This window comes from Entelurus aequoreus, linkage group LG09 (genome assembly GCF_033978785.1).
Source record: "Entelurus aequoreus isolate RoL-2023_Sb linkage group LG09, RoL_Eaeq_v1.1, whole genome shotgun sequence".
Lineage (NCBI taxonomy): Eukaryota > Metazoa > Chordata > Actinopteri > Syngnathiformes > Syngnathidae > Entelurus > Entelurus aequoreus.
Window position 1 is genome coordinate 9078782 of NC_084739.1, and position 22380 is coordinate 9101161.

At 36.2% G+C, this 22380-nt stretch overlaps 1 protein-coding gene across 1 annotated transcript in view; it reads right to left on the bottom strand.

Moving 5' to 3' along the window:
- LOC133657088 (calcium-activated potassium channel subunit alpha-1a-like) overlaps positions 1 to 22380 on the bottom strand; it is a 626717-nt gene that overhangs the window by 208150 nt on the left and 396187 nt on the right. Inside the window, 5 exon segments of the mRNA XM_062058010.1 lie at positions 207 to 362; positions 5083 to 5152; positions 5225 to 5307; positions 7291 to 7396; positions 8936 to 9046. Coding sequence (XP_061913994.1) covers positions 207 to 362; positions 5083 to 5152; positions 5225 to 5307; positions 7291 to 7396; positions 8936 to 9046 — 526 coding nt within the window.

The window sequence follows — 22380 nt, forward strand, 5'->3', positions numbered from 1 at the left end:
CTTTGATAGAGGCGAGCACCTCTTCAGCACTGAGCCGCAGAAATAGATTCCATATGAAATATCACGGGTGAAATATGACGTCTGAGCGTACTAATGGGGAGTCCGGGAGTGCTCTGCCTTGCATCAATCTCCAAAGAGTCGCCACTCATGTTACCCCTTCACCTCCAGTCTTCCCCCGCGGCACAAAAATGCAACGTGAGACTCACCTCGATGAAGGACCTCATGGAGAAGAGGTTGGCCAGCATGGTGGACAGGCCCTGGGCCAGGCAGCTCTGGGCGATGAAGCCCGCCTTCAGCTCGGCCAGGCAGATGGCGTCGTCGCCCTCCTTCCAGTTCCAGCTTGGAATGTTCAGCAGATGGGCCTTCATGGGGGCGACATCGTATGCGAGGTTAGCGGCAAGCAAACACAAAACAGATCGAGGTTTCAAGGTAACAAAACACGGATTTCTGCTATTTGGTGCAGACGTGCTGAAAGCAACATTTGTGCTGCCGGTTTACTAGGCTGTGTGAGCGACAGGAAGAAAAGCCCAGATTTTTCCGTGTGTAATGTTCTTTATTTTCAATTAAACATGTAACATTTTCGTGTTGTTTACTGCCATCATAGTGCAGTCTACACATATCTCTTATGTGTGACTGCCATCTACTGGTCACACTTATCATTACACCATGTACCAAATAAAATATCTTCAAGATCGGTACGCAAAACCATAATTATTCTATGCATTAGGCGCACCGGTGTATAAGGCGCAATGTTGATTTTTGAGAAAATGAAAGGATTTTAACTGCGCCTTATAGTCTGAAAAATACAGTAATTGTATTGTATTGAGTTGTAAAAATGTATTTTGGACATGTTAAAAAAGAAGAAAAAGAAACCCAAAACAAAACAACAATTAATAAAAATAAAATTATAATAAAATAAATAAGTGTAAGCCACTGTGACACTATTGTTCTTTATTTTTTATTTTTTATAAATGGCTGTGATGAAAATGTAAATGAGGGATTTTTAATCACTGTTATGTTGGAATTCTTATTAAATTTGTTGATATGATTCATTTTTGTTGGAGTACTTTGTATTTTGTGTCATGTTTGTGTGTACTCTCAATTACTGTGTTGATTGCTATTCGGAATGTTGCTGGTTTGGAATTGGAATTGTATTATTACAGTATTATTGTGTGTTATTTTGTCGGAATGATAAAAATGTTGGGAACAAAAAAATTACAGAAAATAAATAACAGGGATTTTTCGAACATGTTTACAGTTACATGTTCACAGTTTCACATTCGAACACAGTGTTTCCCACACATTCATTTATTTGTGGCGGCCCGACACGAAATAATTAAGGCCGCCACAAATAGATTTAATTTTTTTTTTTTTTTTTTTTTTGTCCTGTCCAGCTTCTCAGGCAAATCATATAGTTCAGTGGTCCCCAACCACCGGGCCGCGGCCCGGTACCGGTCCGCGGACCGATTGGTACCGGGCCGCACAAGAATTAAAAAAAATATATATTTTTTTTTTTTTATGAAATCAACATAAAAAACACAATATATAAATTATATATCAATATAAATCAATACAGCCTGCAGAGATACAGTCCGTAAGCACACATGATTGTATTTATTTATGTAAAAAAAAAAAAAAAAAAAAAAAAAAAAAATTAAATACACCCCCCCCCCCCCCTCCCCCACCGGTCCGTGGGACAATTTTCAAGCGTTGACCAGTCCGCAGCTACAAAAAGGTTGGGGACCACTGATATAGTTGATGTAGATGTCCACATCGGCTGTTCAGATTTACTTTACAAAAGAGAAGTGTAGGATCAAGATTTTTGGAGCTCTTTTTTCAGTGGATCAGGTGTTTGATGAAGCTCTGTGTCTATCTACTACCACTACTGTTTTATGTTTTTTTGTTACTGACTGTGGCAGGACACCTCTGCCTCTGTTTCACTTTATGTTGCTGGTAAATAATATGGTTGTAGTAGTAGGCTAAAGTTAAATTATTTAGTATGCACTAATTAAAGGGGCAGAGCTTTAAGAGACATTTTAGCTTTTATACTTTTATAAGACATATTTTTTGTAAGAACCACAATTAATAAATATATTTCAGTGAATAACTTATTGTTCAAATCTGTATATAAATATGTACATAAAGTGTTGTAATTATATTGTAAAATGGATGGATGGATGGACGTTTAAAACAAAACTGTTATTATTAATTAGTAAGTATACATTTTTTGAGCCTTTTTAGAGAAAATCATATCATTGTAGCAAATTATGCAAATTACTCGATGATGTCATTGTGACCACGCCCATAGCCACGCCCCCACCGCCACAGGTATCTTGGCAGTTTATGGGAAACACTGCAACATGTCCGAAAAGGAGTAGGACGAAGCAGAGCTTATTTAAATTCTACCCCTTTCCTGTCTGCAAATAATTTCTACCACAATTGTTTACTTTCTTTTTTGTTCATAAACACAACAACAACAAATGAATACATAAATATCGATACAGCTCTCATAGAATCACATCTGAAGGGTTCACATAATGTTTCAAGATTTTGATCAGTATTTGTCTTTCAATTACCATTTCAATAAATACGGTATATAGTATATTGTTCATTTTAATACACTTTAATTAAATATCAGTATGTCATTGTTACAAAATATGTAATGCAGTTGTTCAAATCAAGGCCTCTGATTCCAAATAAATACATGCCTCTTAATAAAATGACTAGTTGTGTAAATAAACTTTGAAACCAAGATTTGAGGAAAATATGGAAGTCATAAGTAGCCTCTATTATACAAAAATATGTGAGGTTTATGCTGCATTAATTAAATAGGTACAACACATGAGTACTGTCTATTAATATATGTACAGACGCATGCAAATGAAACTAAATTGCAGCATCATTGAGTGCTTAGAAAAGTGGTTTATAAGGTGATGCATTATTGTTACTATTATTAGTAGTAGTAGTATTCATTCCTTAACAGTTGACATTCTAATTATTTGTTAGCCGACGTTAAAAACAGTCAAGGATGTCATGCTTGAAAACATAAACCAAATCACATCAAAAATGTACGAGCTAAATTAATAAGCCAGAAACACATTTATGTCACAAACGGTGTCTTTCCTGCAGTATTTGGACACATAGGACTACATTTTAGCCAAATAGGTGTTCAAGACATCTAAAGCAGTGTTTCTTAAAGGCCTACTGAAATGAAATTTTCTTATTTAAACGGGGATAGAAGATCCATTCTATGTGTCATACTTGATCATTTCGCGATATTGCCATATTTTTGCTGAAAGGATTTAGTAGAGAACAACGACGATAAAGTTCGCAACTTTTGGTCTCTGATAAAAAAACAAGCATTGCCCCTACCGGAAGTAGCGTGACGTAGTCAGTTGTTCGCCTCCTCATATTTTCCTATTGTTTTCAATGCAGCTACAGCGATTCGGACCGAAAAAGCGACGATTACCCCATTAATTTGAGCGAGGATGAAAGATTCGTGGATGAGGAACGTGAGAGTGACGGACTAGAATGCAGTGCAAGACATATCTTTTTTCGCTCTGACCGTAACTTAGGTACAAGCTGGGTCATTGGATTCCACACTCTCTCCTTTTTCTATTGTGGATCACGGATTTGTATTTCAAACCACCTCGGATACTATATCCTCTTGAAAATGAGAGTCGAGAACGCGAAATGGACATTCACAGTGACTTTTATCTCCACGACAATACATCGGCGAAGCTCTTTAGCTACGGAGCTAACGTGATAGCATCTGTCTCAAATGCAGCTAGAAACAAAATAAATAAATCCCTGACTGGAAGGATAGACAGAAGATCAACAATACTATTAAACCATGGACCTGTAACTACACAGTTAATAATTCTCAGCCTGGCAAAGCTTAACAATGCTGTTGCTAATGACGCCATTGAAGCTAACTTAGCAACGGGACCTCACAGAGCTACGATAAAAACATTAGCGCTCCACCTACGCCAGCCAGCCCTCATCTGCTCATCAACACCCGTGCTCACCTGCGTTCCAGCGATCGACAGCGCGACGAAGGACTTCACCCGATCATCCATGCGGTTGGCGGCTAGCGTCGGCTAGCGCGTCTGCTATCCAAGTAAGTCCTCTTGGTTGTGTTGCTACAGCCAGCCGCTAATACACCGATCCCACCTACAACTTTCTTCTTTGCAGTCTCCATTGTTCATTAAACAAATTGCAAAAGATTCACCAACGCAGATGTCCAGAATACTGTGAAATTATGAAATGAAAACAGAGCTTTTTTGTATTGTATTCAATGGGGAAGCCATACCTCTGTTCCCCTGGCTACGTCACGCGCATACGTCATCCTCCAAAGGCTTTTTCAACCGGAAGTTTAGCGGGAAATTTAAAATGTCACTTTATAAGTTAACCCGGCCGTATTGGCATGTGTTGCAATGTTAAGATTTCATCATTGATATATAAACTATCAGACTGCGTGGTCGCTAGTAGTGGCTTTCAGTAGGCCTTTAACCATTTGTTGGGCCGCGAGCGCCCCCTATAAAATCTCTTTTCCACAGCTGTAGTCCGTATCGGTTGCAATATGCCTTTCCACCACTTGTGGCAGTAAAGACAATATCAAACAAACAGAAGTCTGGAGCTAAAGTTATAGAGAAGTTTCCCAAGTGAAAAAAATATGACTAAAGTGGCGAAGCTTTGTTTTCATTTGCACTTTAATTTCATTGAAATTTCATATCAGAAAATACATATATCGTTATTATTTATTATTAATTTTGTTATTATGTGTACAGTAATTGTTCGTCGGTGTTCGTCATCAATCTTGAGTCCCTTCTTTTACAGTATTGATTAGTATTTATTTTGTAATGTGATGTATTGATTATAATCTCTGTGATTAACACATGCTTTCATGTCATTTGACAAGGTTTATCCTGTTAGGCTACATATAATTATTGAATACCATTAAAATCAAGAGTAAGATGACTAATTTAGTGTTAATATTTGAGTGGGCCCCAGGCACCTCTACAGTGGGGAATTGGCCCCGAGGTCGAGAAGGCTAGGAACTTCTGGTCTAGAGTGTCTTACCTTATTGTGATATTGAAGCATCTGTGTGATAATTCTGATCTTGGGGTGGTAGTTTTTGATGGAGATGACCCTAAAGGAGGAATGAACAAAATAATAATCGGTGACAATCACGCTCACATATCCGGTGGAGATGATGAGGTACCTCATGATGTTGGAGGCGTCTTCCGCATCAGGATCTGCACAGTATTTGTTGGCCAGGATGAGGCAGGCATGCGCTGACTCGATCTATGCAATCAATGTAGTATTATGACTGTATTATAACACACTTCAGTCTGAACAAATCAAATATATCTGCTTTTCATCATGTTTCTTCTCTCCAATATGAGTTTTATTAACTATACCGACATTTTCCTCAGTTATACCACATTGTGACGTCTTAATAATTGAGATATGAAGTTAAGAGTTAGTAATTACTGTATATATACTCATATACTCTAAGATCATTTTATTTCATGTTTATTTCCACACATATGTAATTAGATTCAAAATTAACTAATTAATTAAAATACAAACGTCTTACAGGCTCATTTCAAAATATGAAGTCTCATTATTTCATGATAATGTCAAAAACGTTTGATAGAAAAATAAATAAAAGTGTAATAATAAAGTGAGAACCGAAAACAAAAATAGCTTTTACAGTAGTTTATGACAATAACATTGTAATAGTACGACAAAAAGTTGATAGTACAACAGAAGTCTTTGAGCATAATAATAATAATAATAATAATAATAATAATAATAATGTTATGAAAAAAAGTTGTTACTTCCCCATAATACAATATAATAGAAAGTACTTTATTGATCCCTGGGGGAAATTCAGCAATAATAACGCAACATTAAGCAAAAAAATAATTAAGTCGCAACAGAAAAAGTCATAATCTTACGAGAAAAAGTTTCAATTCAAAGAGGAAAAAGTTTGTAATTCGTCATAGCAATTATGTACTCTTACGACAAAAAGATAATAATGAAGGAAGAAAGTCACAACGTCAAGAAAAAAAGTCATAATGCTACGAGAAAAGGTCGTCATTTTCCGATGAAGTTATAATCACAGAAAAATGTATATATACTCATATACTCTAAGTTCATTTTATTTAATGTTTATGTCCACACATATGTAATTAGATTAAAAATTAATTAATTAAATTAAAATACAAATGTTTTACAGGCTCATTTTAAATTATGAAGTCTCATTATTTCATGATTATGTCAAAATAGTTTGATATAAAAATAAATAAAAGTGTAATAATAAAGTGAGAACCGAAAACAAAAATAGCTTTTACAGTAGTTTATGACAATAACATTGTAATAGTACGACAAAAAGTTGATGGTACAACAGAAGTCTTCGAGCATAAAAGATAATGTTATGAAAAAAAGTTGTTACTTCGCCATTACAACGCAACATTAAGCCAAAAATTCGGTAAGTCGCAAGGGAAAAAGTCATAATGTTACGAGAAAAAGTTCCAATTCAACGAGGAAAAAGTTTCAAAGTAATTATGTACTCGTACGACAAAAGATAATAACGAGGGAAGAAAGTCACAACGTCAAGAAAAAAAGTCGTAATGCCACGAGAAAGAAGTCGTCATTTTCCGATGAAGTTATAATCACAGAAAAATTTAACGTGTTGACAAGGTAAACCCCGTTGTGCGAGAATAAAGTCGTAGCGGAAAAAGTCGAAACGTTACGGGTAAAAGTTGTTACTTCGTAATGTCATAATATAACGACAGAAAAGTCATAATGGTGCGAAAATATAATAAAGTAAACATTTTATGTGAAAAAAATGGCTACATCACCATGACGTCATAATAGTACGATAATAGTACGGGGGGGGGGTTAGGTGGGCGGGGCCGGGGGCGAGGTTAAGGGGGGAGGAGTATATTTATAGCTAGAATTCACTGAAATTCAAGTATTTCTTATTTTTTATATATATATATATATATATATATATATATATATATATATATATATATATATATATATATATATATATATATATATATATATATATATATATATCGGGAGGGTTGGCAAGTATTGGAATAGTGCATTAAAAAAACGTGACATTCATTTTTTGGAGAGAAAAAAATTAATACATTTAAAAAAAAGTTTCCCTGTCAGAAATTGTTGTCATACATCACTTTTAGTATGTGTAGCACAAACCAACCAAAGAAAACATAACATTCTGTGTGCTTCTGCGTAAACAGACTGTACCTTGACTCGAGCCAGGTCGTGGGGGTTGAGCACAGATCCCTGGTAGAACTCTACTTGGGTAAAATGGCGTTTGAACAAGGCTTCCAGCTCAAGATTAGGGGAAATACTAACGCACACAAACAAGACAATGTGAATAACACAAATACACATGGGCTGATTTTTTAAGCGTACACTGTAAAAAAAAATCCTTTTTTTATGGTTAAATGTCTACTGTAATTTTTCTATTTTTTTTAAATAGTTTATAAAACTGTAGAATTGAAGACATTATCTGTAAAGAAACAATCCGCCTGTTATTTTAAGTAATATGCCAGTAATGACAAACTTTGTATATTTCAATTTTTTTTACAGAAAAATACCAAATTAATTATACATAGCATTTTCTGTTTTCTTAAATTACTTTCAATTTCATGTAAAATTACAGTAATTATCTTTCATTAAATATGTAGCTTGTTATATAAAAGTCTATGTCCATACTAACAATCATAAAGGTATTTTTCTGCAGAACTGTTTGCATCGTCACTTCATTAAAGGTGTTTGATCGTAATAATTTGGAAAAAACTCTGTAGAATAAAGGCAGTGTTTCCCATACATTCATTTATTTGTGTCGGCCCGCCACGAAATAATTACGTCCGCCACAAATTGAAAAAAATTTTTTTTTTTTGTTTTTTTTGTCCTGCCCAGTTTCTCAGGCAAATCATATAGTTGATGTAGATGCCCATATAGGCTGTTCAGATTTACTTTACAAAAGAGAAGTGTAGGATACTTATTTGTATTTGACCACTACTGTTTTCTGTTTATTTGTTACTGACTGTGGCATGACACCTCTGCCTCTGTTTCACTTTATGTTGCTGGTAAATAATATGGTTGTAGTAGTAGGCTAAAGTTAAATTATTTAGTATGCACTAATTAAAGGGGCAGAGCTTTAAGAGACATTTTAGCTTTTATATTTTATAAGATATATTTTTTGTAAGAACCACAATTAATAAATATATTTCAGTGAATAACTTATTGTTCAAATCTGTATATAAATATGTACATAAAGTTTTGTAATTATATTGTAAAATGGAAACTGTTATTATTAATTAGTAAGTATACATTTTTTGAGCCTTTTTAGAGAAAATCATATCATTGTAGTAAATTATGCAAATTACTCGATGATGTCATGGTGACCACGCCCATAGCCACGCCCCCACCACCACAGGTATCTTGGCAGTTTATGGGAAACACTGAAAAATACCTTTCAGTGTTGTTTTTTTAATTTTTTTTAAAAAATGTTTATGTTGTTTAAAATAAAGTAAAAAATAAAAATCACGGAATTTAAAAAAATAAAATAAAATTAAAAAAACAACAACACTGAAAGGTATTTTTCTGCAGAACTGTTTGCATCGTCACTTTATTAAAGGTGGCTGATCTTAACAATTTAGCACAAATCTGTAAAATTACGATATTTTTCCGCCAAACGTTTCATGAAAATGTCTGTAAATATAATGTTTTTGATCATTATTTGGTTTACAATGTTTTACTTTAATTTTATGTTTTTTTTCGTTTGGCAGCCGTAGCTGCCAGTAGATGACCGTTTTTTTTTTTTACAGAATTTTTTTTTTTTTACAGTGTAGGAGCTTGGAGGGTAGGGGGGCGAACTTACTTATGGAGAAAAACAATTTCTACATTGACATCATCCCTGTCCTTGTGTAGGAAGTCTTTGAGGAAGTTGGAGACACTTTCGAGGGTAATATGACCACAGACCACAATATGCCTGAAAGGGACGGGGGGAAAGGGGGGGGGGTAGAAATCATGTTGAGAGGGCGACATAAATCACTGCGGACACTGGCATGTCTCCCAAACGTCATCAGCCAAAACCAAAGAACACAAAAAAAAGTCATTTTAAAAGCAAACGCATAATTGAATTGCCATTTAAGTGAGTATTTTTCCCCCTTGTCATGAAAAGTGGTTCAATTCTGCAGGACGAGCGCAATCAAACACTCAAACCGTGAGCCACTTCAGAAAATCTAAGTATAATCAGGCGGTCGACCCCCCCCCACCCCCCCCCCCACCCTTATCCGGTCTCCATATGAAAGTCGTCCCTTCGGCCAAAACCGCCCCCGTGAGCGTGCAAGTCGACAAAGACGTGCACATCAATATGATCGCGCTCAACAACAACAATAACAAAAAAAAATGTTCAAAGCGATTCCCGGGAGTTGACATCAACTCTAAACGGGGAGCGCTTGACAAGTCTTTGGCAGGAAGTTGCAGCGGCGTTGCGGCGGAGGATTTCTGTCAGGCGGTGATTGCCGTGGCGAGGGAAGCGGGACGTCGCATGGGAGTGGACGTCCGTGTGGGGATGTACGCGCCGCGGGCTGGAGCGAGCAAGTTGGAAGGTATAGCACAGGGGTCGGCAACCTTTACCACTCAAAGAGCCATTTTGGCAAGTTTCACAAATTAAAGAAATTAATGGGAGCCACCAAAAAAAATGTTAAATTTAAAATGAAAAACACTGCATACAAAGCTTAAATTGCTTTGTGCTATGTTAACTAGGGGTCTCAGACACACGCACCTTAATATGGAAATTTGATGTTAGTGCGGCCCGCGAGTTTTGAATGAATGGCGCTTGATAGCGTCATACTTGCCAATCCTCTCATTAATTCCGGGAGACTTTTGGCGCCCTCTACAGTCTGCCCAAACAGTGTACCTGCTCGACCACGTGTAGAATGCAGCTTCAGCTTGCTCACGTAAGTGACAGCAAGGCGTACTACTTCAACAGCCACACAGCGTAACACTGACGGTAGCCGTACAAAAACAACTTTAACACTGTTACGTTACAAATATGCGCCACACTTTGAACCCACACCAAAAAAGAATGACAAACACATTTCTGGAGAACATCTGCACTGTAACACAACATCAACACAACACAACAATACCCAGAATCCCATGAAGCCCTAACTCTTCCGCTCAACCGACGCACGGAGGGGGGGAGGGTTGATGTGTGGGGGGGGGGTTTGGTGGTAGCGGGGGTGTATAATCTAGACCGGAAGAGTTAGGGCTGCATGGGATTCTGGGTATTGGTTGTGTTGTGTTGCACTACCGTCAGTGTAAACTGTGTGGCTGATGAGTAAGTATGCTTTGCTGTCTCCTACGTGTGCAAGTAAAAGCTACATACAACATGTGGCCGGGCTGGCACGCTGTTTGTAAATACTATAGAGGACAATTACTGCAGTGCATTTAGGGCACGCCCTTTATTTAGTAATTAGAGTGAAAATAGGATTATAATTGCCCTTGGAGTTTTCTTAGAGAGGCACTGAGATCCACAAGTCTCCTGGGAAAATCGGGGGGTCGGCAAGTATGCAGCTGAGCCGCATCAGAGTGGTCAAAGAGCCGCATGCGGCTCCGGAGCCGCGGGTTGCAGACCCCTGGTATAGCAAGTTTGATGAAAGGGTGAATGTTTGTTTTTATTACTCGCTATCACCAGTACTTAAAACAGGCCTGGGCAATTATTTTGACTCAGGGGGGCCAAATTTTTAGAAAAAAATGTGTCTGGGGGCCAGTATATCAGATTTTTAGGAACACTAATAGAAACTTCATCATAATGTCTGATTGAATGCTAAAAACGTTATGACACACCGCCTTAAAGGCCTACTGAAATGAATTTTTATTTATTTAAACGGGGATAGCAGATCCATTCTATGTGTCATACTTGATCATTTCGCGATATTGCCATATTTTTGCTGAAAGGATTTAGTAAAGAACATCGACGATAAAGTTTTGGTCGCTGATAAAAAAAAAAAAGCCTTGCCTGTACCGGAAGTAGCGTGACGTCGCAGGTTGAAAGGCTCCTCACATTTCCCCATTGTTTACACCAGCAGCGAGAGCGATTCGGACCGAGAAAGCGACGATTACCCCATTCATTTAAACGAGGATGAAAGATTCGTGGATGAGGAACGTGAGAGTGAAGGACTAGAGTGCAGTGCAGGACGTATCTTTTTTCGCTCTGACCATAACTTGGGTACAAGGGTTCATTGGATTCCACACTTTCTCCTTTTTCTATTGTTGTCAGGGTTGTCCCTGACAGTTTGGTCAAGTTTTAGTTTTCCTCTGCGTTTGTCTTGGTTTCCTGTTCTTAGTTTCCGGTCAGTGCTTTTATTTTGTCTTCATTTCCCTGAGTGCTTTGTCTCCTCAGCTGTGGCTGATTGGCACGTGGCCGCACCTGGTGCCAGTCAGCCAGCTGCCTATTTAGACCTGTCCTGCCCTCCAGTCACGGCTGAATTATTGTAGTGTCATTATAATACTTGTCACTTCTACCTGTCACTATTTGTCGTTGTAGCTCTGTCTACTTTTGTCCACTCCGCTCAAGTCATAGTCCCTTCGTGTCACAGTAAGTGTTTTTGTTTCTTGTCCACAGTTAGCCTTTGTGCTATTTTAGTTTATAGCCTAGTTTGTTCTCCGCCTTGTGCGCGCCTTTTGTTTGTTTTTTGCCAAAGTATTTAATTAAATCGTGTTTTCTCACACTGTGCCTACCATCATCTCTGCACCCTGGGGTTCGTCACCAACAAACTCTGACAATTGTGGATCACGGATTTGTGTTTTAAACCACCTCGGATACTATATCCTCTTGAAAATGAGAGTCGAGAACGCGAAATGGACATTCACAGTGACTTTTATCTCCACGACAATACATCGGCGAAGCTCTTTAGCTACGGAGCTAACGTGATAGCATCGGGCTTAACTGCAGATAGAAACAAAAGAAATAAACCCCTGACTGGAAGGATAGACAGAAAATCAACAATACTATTAAACCATGGAACTGTAAATACACCAGGGGTCACCAACGCGGTGCCCGCGGGCACCAGGTAGCCCGTAAGGACCAGATGAGTAGCCCGCTGGCCTGTTCTAAAAATAGCTCAAATAGCAGCACTTACCAGTGAGCTGCCTCTATTTTTTAAATTTTATTTATTTACTAGCAAGCTGGTCTCGCTTTGCTCGACATTTTTAATTCTAAGAGAGACAAAACTCAAATAGAATTTGAAAATCCAAGAAAATATTTTAAAGTCTTGGTTTAAATAAATTCATTAATTTTTTTACTTTGCTTCTTATAACTTTCAGAAAGACAATTTTAGAGAAAAAATACAACCTTAAAAATGATTTTAGGATTTTTAAACACATATACCTTTTTACCTTTTCAATTCCTTCCTCTTCTTTCCTGACAATTTAAATCAATGTTCATGTTTTTTATTGTAAAGAATAATAAATACACTTTAATTTAATTCTTCATTTTAGCTTCTGTTTTTTCAACGAAGAATATTTGTGAAATATTTCTTCAAACTTATTATGATTAAAATTCAAAAAAGTTATTCTGGCAAATCTAGAAAATCTGTAGAATCAAATTTGAATCTTATTTCAAAGTCTTTTGAATTTCTATTAAAAATTTTGTTCTGGAAAATCTAGAAGAAATAATGATTTGTCTTTGTTAGAAATATAGCTTGGTCCAATTTGTTATATTTTCTAACAAAGTGCAGATTGGATTTTAACCTATTTAAAACATGTCATCAACATTCTAAAATTAATCTTAGTCAGGAAAATTACTAATGATGTTCCATAAATTATTTTTTTAATTTTTTCAAAAAGATTCGAATTAGCTAGTTTTTCTCTTCTTTTTTCGGTTGAATTTTAAAGAGTCGAAATTGAAGATAAACTATGTTTCAAAATTGAATTGTCATTTTTTTCGTGTTTTCTCCTCTTTTAAACCGTTCAATTAAGTGTAAATATCATTAATTATTAATAATAACATAGAGTTAAAGGTCAATTGAGCAAATTGGCTATTTCTGGCAATTTATTGAAGTGTGTATCAAACTGGTAGCCCTTCGCATTAATCACTACCCAAGAAGTAGCTCTTGGTTTCAAAAAGGTTGGTGACCCCTGAACTACACGGTTAATGCTTTCCAGCCTGGCGAAGCTTAACAATGCTGTTGCAAACGACGCCATTGAAGCTAACTTAGCTACGGGACCTCGTCAAAGCTATGATAAAAACATTAGCGCTCCACCTACGCCAGCCCTCATCTGCTCATCAACACCCGTGCTCACCTGCGTTCCAGCGATCGACGGAGCGACAAAGGACTTCACCCGATCATAGATGCGGTCGGCGGCTAGCATCGGATAGCGCGTCTGCTATCAATCTCAAAGTTCTCCTGGTTGTGTTGCTGCAGCCAGCCGCTAATACACCGATCCCACCTACAGCTTTCTTCTTTGCAGTCTTCATTGTTCATTAAACAAATTGCAAAAGATTCACCAACACAGATGTCCAGAATACTGTGGAATTTTGCGATCAAAACAGAGCTTTTTGTATTGGATCCAATGGGGTCCCAATACTTCCGTTTCAACCATTGACGTCACGCGCATACGTCATCATACATAGACGTTTTAAACCGGAAGTTTAGCTGGAAATTTAAAATTGCACTTTATAAGTTAACCCGGCCGTATTGGCATGTGTTGCAATGTTAAGATTTCATCATTGATGTATAAACTATCAGACTGCGTGGTCGCTAGTAGTGGCTTTCAGTAGGCCTTTAAAAGGAATGGATTTTTAATTTTTTTTTACTGAATGAGACACCCAGAACGTACATGACAATAAAGAATGTGGGTTTTACAATATTAATTACAAACGATAAAACACTGAATATTGACAACATATGAACGTCACACCCCCTCTCCATCGACATATTTTAACAATCAAGCGAAACACGACGAAAATGCAACAAACACACTGCAAAAACTGAAATCTAAGTAAGATGAAATATCTCAAATAAGGGTGATATTTGCTTATTTTCTGTCTGATAAGATAATTCTCCTCACTAAGCAGATTTTATGTTAGAGTGTTTTACTTGTTTGAAGTGTTTTGGTCCTAAATGATCTCAGTAAGATATTACAGCTTGTTGCTGAGATGGTATGACCTATATTGAGTAAAACATGCTTGAAACTAGAATATCAACTGTTGCAAAGCTGTGTCATCAACACTCTCAAGTATAAAACTACTTTTTTTAAAGTAATAATTTCTTATTTCAAGCATGAAAAAAAAAATCATGACTTTGACAAAATTGTGTCTCATATTAAAAACAGATGACAGCCAAATTGTTTTATTTTCAATGAAACAATAGAAAATACGTACTCATATACTAGTACAGTTGTTATTAGTGAGAATTAGGGATGTCCGATAATATCGGCCTGCCGATATTATCGGCCGATAAATGCGTTAAAATGTATTATCAGAAATTATCGGTATCATTTTTTTTATTATCTGTATCGTTTTTTTTGTTGTTGTTTTTTTTAATTAAATCAACATAAAAAACACAAGATACACTTACAATTAGTGCACCAACCCAAAAAACCTCCCTCCCCCCATTTCTTTCTGTTATCAATATTATGGTTCCTACATTATATATCAATATATATCAATACAGTCTGCAAGGGATACAGTCCGTAAGCACACATGATTGTGCGTGCTGCTGGTCCACTAATAGTACTAACCTTTAACAGTTAATTTGACTCATTTTCATTAATTACTAGTTTCTATGTAACCGTTTGTATATTGTTTTACTTTCTTTTTTATTCAAGAAAATGTTTTTAATTTAGTTATCTTATTTTATTATTATTTTTTAAAAGTACCTTATCTTCACCATACATGGTTGTCCAAATTAGGCATAATAATGTGTTAATTCCACGACTGCATATATCGGTTGATATCGGTATCGGTTGATATCGGTATCGGTAATTAAAGAGTTGGACAATATCGGAATATCGGATATCGGCAAAAAGCCATTATCGGACATCCCTAGTGAGAATATACTTATTTTAAGGTATTTTTGGGTTCATTGAGGTTAGCTAATTTTACTTGTTTTGGAAAGTCTTGACAAGCCAAATTCTCTTGTTCTATTGGCAGATCATTTTGCTTAGTTCAAATAAAACACCCCTATTTTTTTTAAATTTGTTTTTGAACACTGACTTTTTGCAGTGTAATACCACCACCACCACCACCATGCTTGACGGTAGGAATAGTGTTCCTGGGATTAAAGGCCTCACCTTTTCTCCTCCATACATATTGCTGGGTATTGTGGCCAAACAGCACAATTTTTGCTACTTCAAATTTAGGAATAATAATCAATCTATCGCTAAATCGATCAATCGTTACACCCCTAATTTTCACCAATCGCTCACTTTTGCATAACTATAACAAAAGATTCACATTCTTTTTGGCCCCATTAATCCCACGTCCATCCCTCACCGCACAACCAGACTCAGCAAACTTCGGAACAGCGCAGACGTTCAAGAATTATTTGGCTACGCTCGGCTCTTTAGTCATAGCTGTCCTACGAAATAAGACAACCTTGCCATGTTGAACTCTTCGGTTCAGTTTTAAAAAGCAATCACCGCCAACAGCCGATCCAAACTTAGAACCGTACATTGACGCAAATGAGTGCGGACGCTTGGCAGACACGCTAATTACCCAAAGGACATGCGTAACAATATCTCATAATGACGACCACCTCATCCGCCACTTAGCGGGACATGCAAGGAGACAATTGAGACGTTTTAGTTTTTCGGGATCTGGCAGGGAACACATCGGCACTCAAGACTCGGGGGAAGGATAAAGTTACTCTTTCCTTGAATGAAATAGTTCCCCCCTGCATTAGGAACGATGGATTTGTGGTGACAGCTCTCTTTAAAGTCATTGTCAGGCGCTCATAGGGCAGGACCACGCTTATTAACCTTTAATAGTTGACGTCGACAACAGTATAGGGGGAAATTCGACTCGCCGTCACGTGAATTGAAGTTGATGTTGGTTGAGAGCGGCAGCTGGCTTAATCATATGGAAAACGTTGGAGAAATACACGATGGTCTTTAAAAAGAATCTAACAGGCAGCTGTGACGTGACGCCGGCATTGGCCAGAAAAAGTGCCTTGTTTGGTTTGTGCCAAGACCGTATATACCAGGGGTCACCAACGCGGTGCCCGCGGGCACCAGGTAGCCCGTAAGGACCAGATGAGTAGCCCGCTGGCCTTTTCTAAAAATAGCTCAAATATCAGCACTTACCAGTGAGCTGCCTCTATTTTTTAAATTGTATTTATTTACTAGGAAGCTGGTCTCGCTTTGCCTGACATTTTTAATTCTAAGAGAGACAAAACTCTAATAGAAAATATTTTAAAGACTTGGTCTTCACTTGTTTAAATAAATTCATTAATTTTTTTACTTTGCTTCTTATAACTTTCAGAAAGACAATTTTAGAGAAAAAATACAACCTTAAAAATGATTTTAGGATTTTTTAAGGATTTAAATCAATGTTCAAGTATTTATTTTTTTTTATTGTAAAGAATAATAAATACATTTTAATTACATTCTTCATTTTAGCTTCTGTTTTTTCGACAAAGAATATTTGTGAAATATTTCTTCAAACTTATTATGATTAAAATTCAAAAAAAATATTCTGGCAGATCTAGAAAATATGTAGAATCAAATTTAAATTGTATTTAAAAGTCTTTTGAATTTCTTTAAAAAATGTTGTTCTGGAAAATCTAGGAGAAATAATGATTTGTCTTTGTTAGAAATATAGCTTGGTCTAATTTGTTATATATTCTAACAAAGTGCAGATTGAATTTTAACCTATTTAAAACATGTCATCAAAATTATAAAATTAATCTTAATCAGGAAAAATTACTAATGATGTTCCATAAATTCTTTTTTTAATTTTTTCAAAAAGATTCGAATTAGCTAGTTTTTCTCTTTTTTTTTTCGGTTGAATTTTGAATTTTAAAGAGTCGAAATTGAAGATAAACTATGTTTTAAAATTTAATTGTCATTTTTTTCGTGTTTTCTCCTCTTTTAAACCGTTCAATTAAGTGTAAATATCATTGGTTATTAATAATAACATAGAGTTAAAGGTAAATTGAGCAAATTGGCTATTTCTGGCAATTTATTGAAGTGTGTATCAAACTGGTAGCCCTTCGCATTAATCAGTACCCAAAAAGTAGATATTGGTTTCTAAAAGGTTGGTGACCCCTGCTATATACAGTCGTGGTCAAAACTTTACATACACTTGTAAAGAACATAATGTCTTGGCTGTCTTCCAATCATTTCTACAACTCTTATTTTTTTTGTGATTTGAGCACATACTTGTTGGTCACAAAAACACATTCATGAAGTTTGGTTCTTTTATGGGTTTATTATGGGTCTACTGAAAATGTGACCAAAATCTGCTGGGTCAAAAGTAATGAAAAGGGAGGATTACCTCCAAATTCTTCAGGACAAGCTAAAATCATCAGCCCGTAGGTTGGGTCTTGGGCGCAGTTGGGTGTTCCAACAGGACAATGACCCCGTCAAAAGTGGTAAAGGAATGGCTAAATCAGGCTAGAATTAAGGTTTTAGAATAGGCCTTCCCAAAGTCCTGACTTAAACGTGTGGACAATGCTGAAGAAACAAGTCCATGTCAGAAAACCAACAAATTTAGCCTGATTTAGCCATTCCTTTACCACTTTTGACGTGTGTTTGGGGTCATTGTCCTGTTGGAACACCCAACTGCGCCCAAGACTCAACCTCCGGGCTGATGATTTTAGCTTGTCCTGAAGAATTTGGAGGTAATCCTCCTTTTCCATTGTCCCTTTTATCAATCAACCAATCAATGTTTATTTATAAAGCCCTAAATCACAAATGTCTCAAAGGGCTGCACAAGCCACAACGACATACTCAGTTCAGATCCCACATCAGGGCAAGGAATAACTCACAACCCAGTGGGATGTCAATGAGAATGACTATGAGAAACCTTGGAGAGGACCGCAGATGTGGGTGATCGGATGCAATGGACGTCGAGTGGGTCTAGCATAATATTGTGAAAGTCCAGTCCATAGTGGATCTAACATAATAGTGAGAGTCCAGTCCATAGTGGATCTAACATAATAGTGAGAGTCCAGTCCATAGTGGATCTAACATAATAGTGAGAGTCCAGTCCATAGTGGATCTAACATAATAGTGAGAGTCCAGTCCATAGTGGATCTAACATAATAGTGAGAGTCCAGTTCATAGTGGATCTAACATAATAGTGTGAGAGTCCAGTCCATAGTGGATCTAACATAATAGTGAGAGTCCAGTCCATAGTGGATCTAACATAACAGTGAGAGTCCAGTCCATAGTGGATCTAACATAATAGTGTGAGAGTCCAGTCCATAGTGGATCTAACATAACAGTGAGAGTCCAGTCCATAGTGGATCTAACATAATAGTGAGAGTCCAGTCCATAGTGGATCTAACATAACAGTGAGAGTCCAGTCCATAGTGGATCTAACATAATATTGTGACAGTCCAGTCCATAGTGGATCGAGCATAATATTGTGAGAGTCCAGTCCATAGTGGATCTAACATAATAGTGACAGTCCAGTCCATAGTGGATCTAACATAATAGTGAGAGTCCAGTCCATAGTGGATCTAACGTAATAGTGAGAGTCCAGTCCATAGTGGATCTAACATACTAGTGAGAGTCCAGTCCATAGTGGATCTAACGTAATAGTGAGAGTCCGGTCCATAGTGGATCTAACGTAATAGTGAGAGTCCAGTCCATAGTGGATCTAACGTAATAGTGAGAGTCCAGTCCATAGTGGATCTAACATAATAGTGAGAGTCCAGTCCATAGTGGATCTAACATAATAGTGAGAGTCCAGTCCATAGTGGATCTAACATAATAGTGAGAGTCCAGTCCATAGTGGATCTAACATAATATTGTGAGAGTCCAGTCCATAGTGGATCTAACATAATATTGTGAGAGTCCAGTCCATAGTGGATCTAACGTAATAGTGAGAGTCCAGTCCATAGTGGATCTAACATAATAGTGAGAGTCCAGTCCATAGTGGATCTAACATAATAGTGAGAGTCCAGTCCATAGTGGATCTAACGTAATAGTGAGAGTCCAGTCCATAGTGGATCTAACATACTAGTGAGAGTCCAGTCCATAGTGGATCTAACGTAACAGTGAGAGTCCAGTCCATAGTGGATCTAACATAACAGTGAGAGTCCAGTCCATAGTGGATCTAACATAATAGTGTGAGAGTCCAGTCCATAGTGGATCTAACATAATAGTGTGAGAGTCCAGTCCATAGTGGATCTAACATAATAGTGAGAATCCAGTCCATAGTGGATCTAACATAATAGTGAGAGTCCAGTTCATACTGGATCCAACATAATAGTGAGAGTCCAGTCCATAGTTTACTCTCTGTAAAGCACCAGTTCCATTGGCAGCAAAACAGGCCCAGAGCATAATACTACCACCACCGTGCTTGAAAGTAGGGATGGTGTTCCTGGGATTAAAGGCCCCACCTTTTCTCTTCCAAACATATTGCTGGGTATTGTGGCCAAACAGCTCAATTTTTGTTTCATCTGACATCACAAGGACAAAGATAAAACCTTCTGGAGGAAAGTTCTGTGGTCAACTAAATCAGGCTAGAATTAAAAAGTTTTAGAATGGCCTTTCCAAAGTCCTGACTTAAACATGTGGACAATGCTGAAGAAACAAGTCCATGTCAGAAAACCAACACATTTAGCTGAACTGCACCAATTTTGTCAAGAGGAGTGGTCAAAAATTCCACCAGAAGCTTGTGGATGGCTACCAAAAGCGCCTTATTGCAGGTAAACTTGCCAAGGGACATGTAAGCAAATATTAACATTGCTGTATGTATACTTTTGACCCAGCACATTTGCTCACATTTTCAGTAGACCCATAATAAATTCATAAAAGAACCAAACTTCATGAATGTTTTTTTTGTGAGCAACAAGTATGTGCTCCAATCACTCTATCACAAAAAAAGTTGTTGAAATGATTGGAAACTCAAGACAGCCATGACATTATGTTCTTTACAAGTGTATGTCAACTTTTGACCACCAAGTACAATAATAATATAATACAAGAAACCATTGAATCAAAACATTTAAGAAAGAGCATTGCAATACATATCAAGCCAGTGAACCGCCAAACTAAATCACATGAGAGAAAAAACCTGTACAATTAACAGTCTTATAGTAAAAACATTTACATCCATTAAAAGAATAAAATATTATTGATACAATCACATGGAGTGCAAGCGGGCAGTACACAAATCATGCAGTCAAAAACATGCAATGAGAGGGAAACATCCAGGATGGTGATTGGGAAGAAAGTGAAACCAAGAGAGCTTAAATGTCTGCAACAAACACACACACAAAAAAAACGCTCGCTACTGCTCTAATCCTTAGCTTAGTCATGACATGTAAACATTGTACTGGGGTAATGAACGAAAAAAGGCCTTAATTTGTAAATATATATATATATATATATATATATATATATATATATATATATATATATATATATATATATATATATATATATATATATATATATATTATATATATATATATATATATATATATATATATATATATATATATATATATATATATATATATATATATATATATATATATATATATATATATATATTAGGGCTGCAACTAACGATTAATTTGCTAATCGATTAATCTGTCGATTATTGCTTCGATTGATCGATTAATAATCGGATAAAAGAGACAAACTACATTTCTATCCTTTCCAGTATTTTATTGGAAAAAAAACAGCATACTGGCACCATACTTATTTTGATTATTGTTTCTCAGCTGTTTGTACATGTTGCACTTTATAAATAAAGGTTTATAAAAAATTTAAAAAAAATAAAATTAAATTAAAAAAATTAAATTAAAAAATTGCCTCTGCGCATGTGCATAGCATAGATCCAACGAATCGATGACTAAATTAATCGCCAACTATTTTTATAATCGATTTTAATTGATTAGTTATATATATATGTATGTATATATATATATATATATATATATATATATATATATATATATATATATATATATATATATATATATATATATATATATATATATATATATATATATATATATATATATATATATATATACAGCCCAGCCCCTGGCCACATTTTTTTAACCCAATGCGGCCCCCCGATTCGAAAAGTTTGGGGACCACTGCTTTAAAGGCTTAGTGGCCACATGCGTGGACAGCACCTTTTAGCTCTTATTTCCAAAATTTTGTACACTACTGAATTGGGGTCTTATGGCCGCTTATGTGGACACTTATACTGCCATCTGGTGGTGTCAGAAGAGTATAACAAACAATGGAATTTGGAAGAAAAAAAGTGTAACAATAAGAATTACCGTGTCACTAAACATGAAGTACACGTTTGTGTACTTATGGACTAAGTACATCATATTAAAAGATGATTCTTAGTTTTTATTCTAATTAGGGTCCAATAAGCCCAAATAGCAAAGAGAAATAAAACAAAGCATGTAAACAAACAGCTTGCGCTATAAGAGGTTAAGGAAACTAGATTTGTTGATTTTTAAAAAAGCAAGCTAAACCAAAAGTAGAAAATACACTTTTCAAACAGCATTTTTTAGCTCTTATTTCCAAAATTGTGTACACTACTGAATTGGGGTCTTATGGCCACTTATGTGGACATTTATACTGCCATCTGGTGGTGTCAGAAGAGTATAACAAACAATGGAATTTGGAAAAAAAAAAAAGTGTAAAAATAAGAATTAGCGTGTCACTAAACATGAAGTACACGTTTGTGTACTTATGGACTAAGTACATAAAAAGATGATTCTTAGTTTTTATTCTAATTAGGGTCCAATAAGCCCAAATAGCAAAGAGAAATAAAAAAAAAAAGAGCATGTAAACAAACAGCTTGGGGCTTAAGAGGTTAAGGAAACTAGATTTGTTGATTTCAAAAAAGCAAGCTAAACCAAAAGTAGAAAATACACTTTTCAAACAGCACCTTTTAACTCTTATTTCCAAAATTGTGTACACGACTGAATTGGGGTCTTATGGCCACTTATGTGGACATTTATACTGCCATCTGGTGGTGTCAGAAGAGTATAACATACAATGGAATTTGGGAGAAAAAAAAGTGTAAAAATAAGAATTAGCATGTCACTAAACATGAAGTACACATTTGTGTACTTATGGACTAAGTACATAAAAAGATGATTCTTA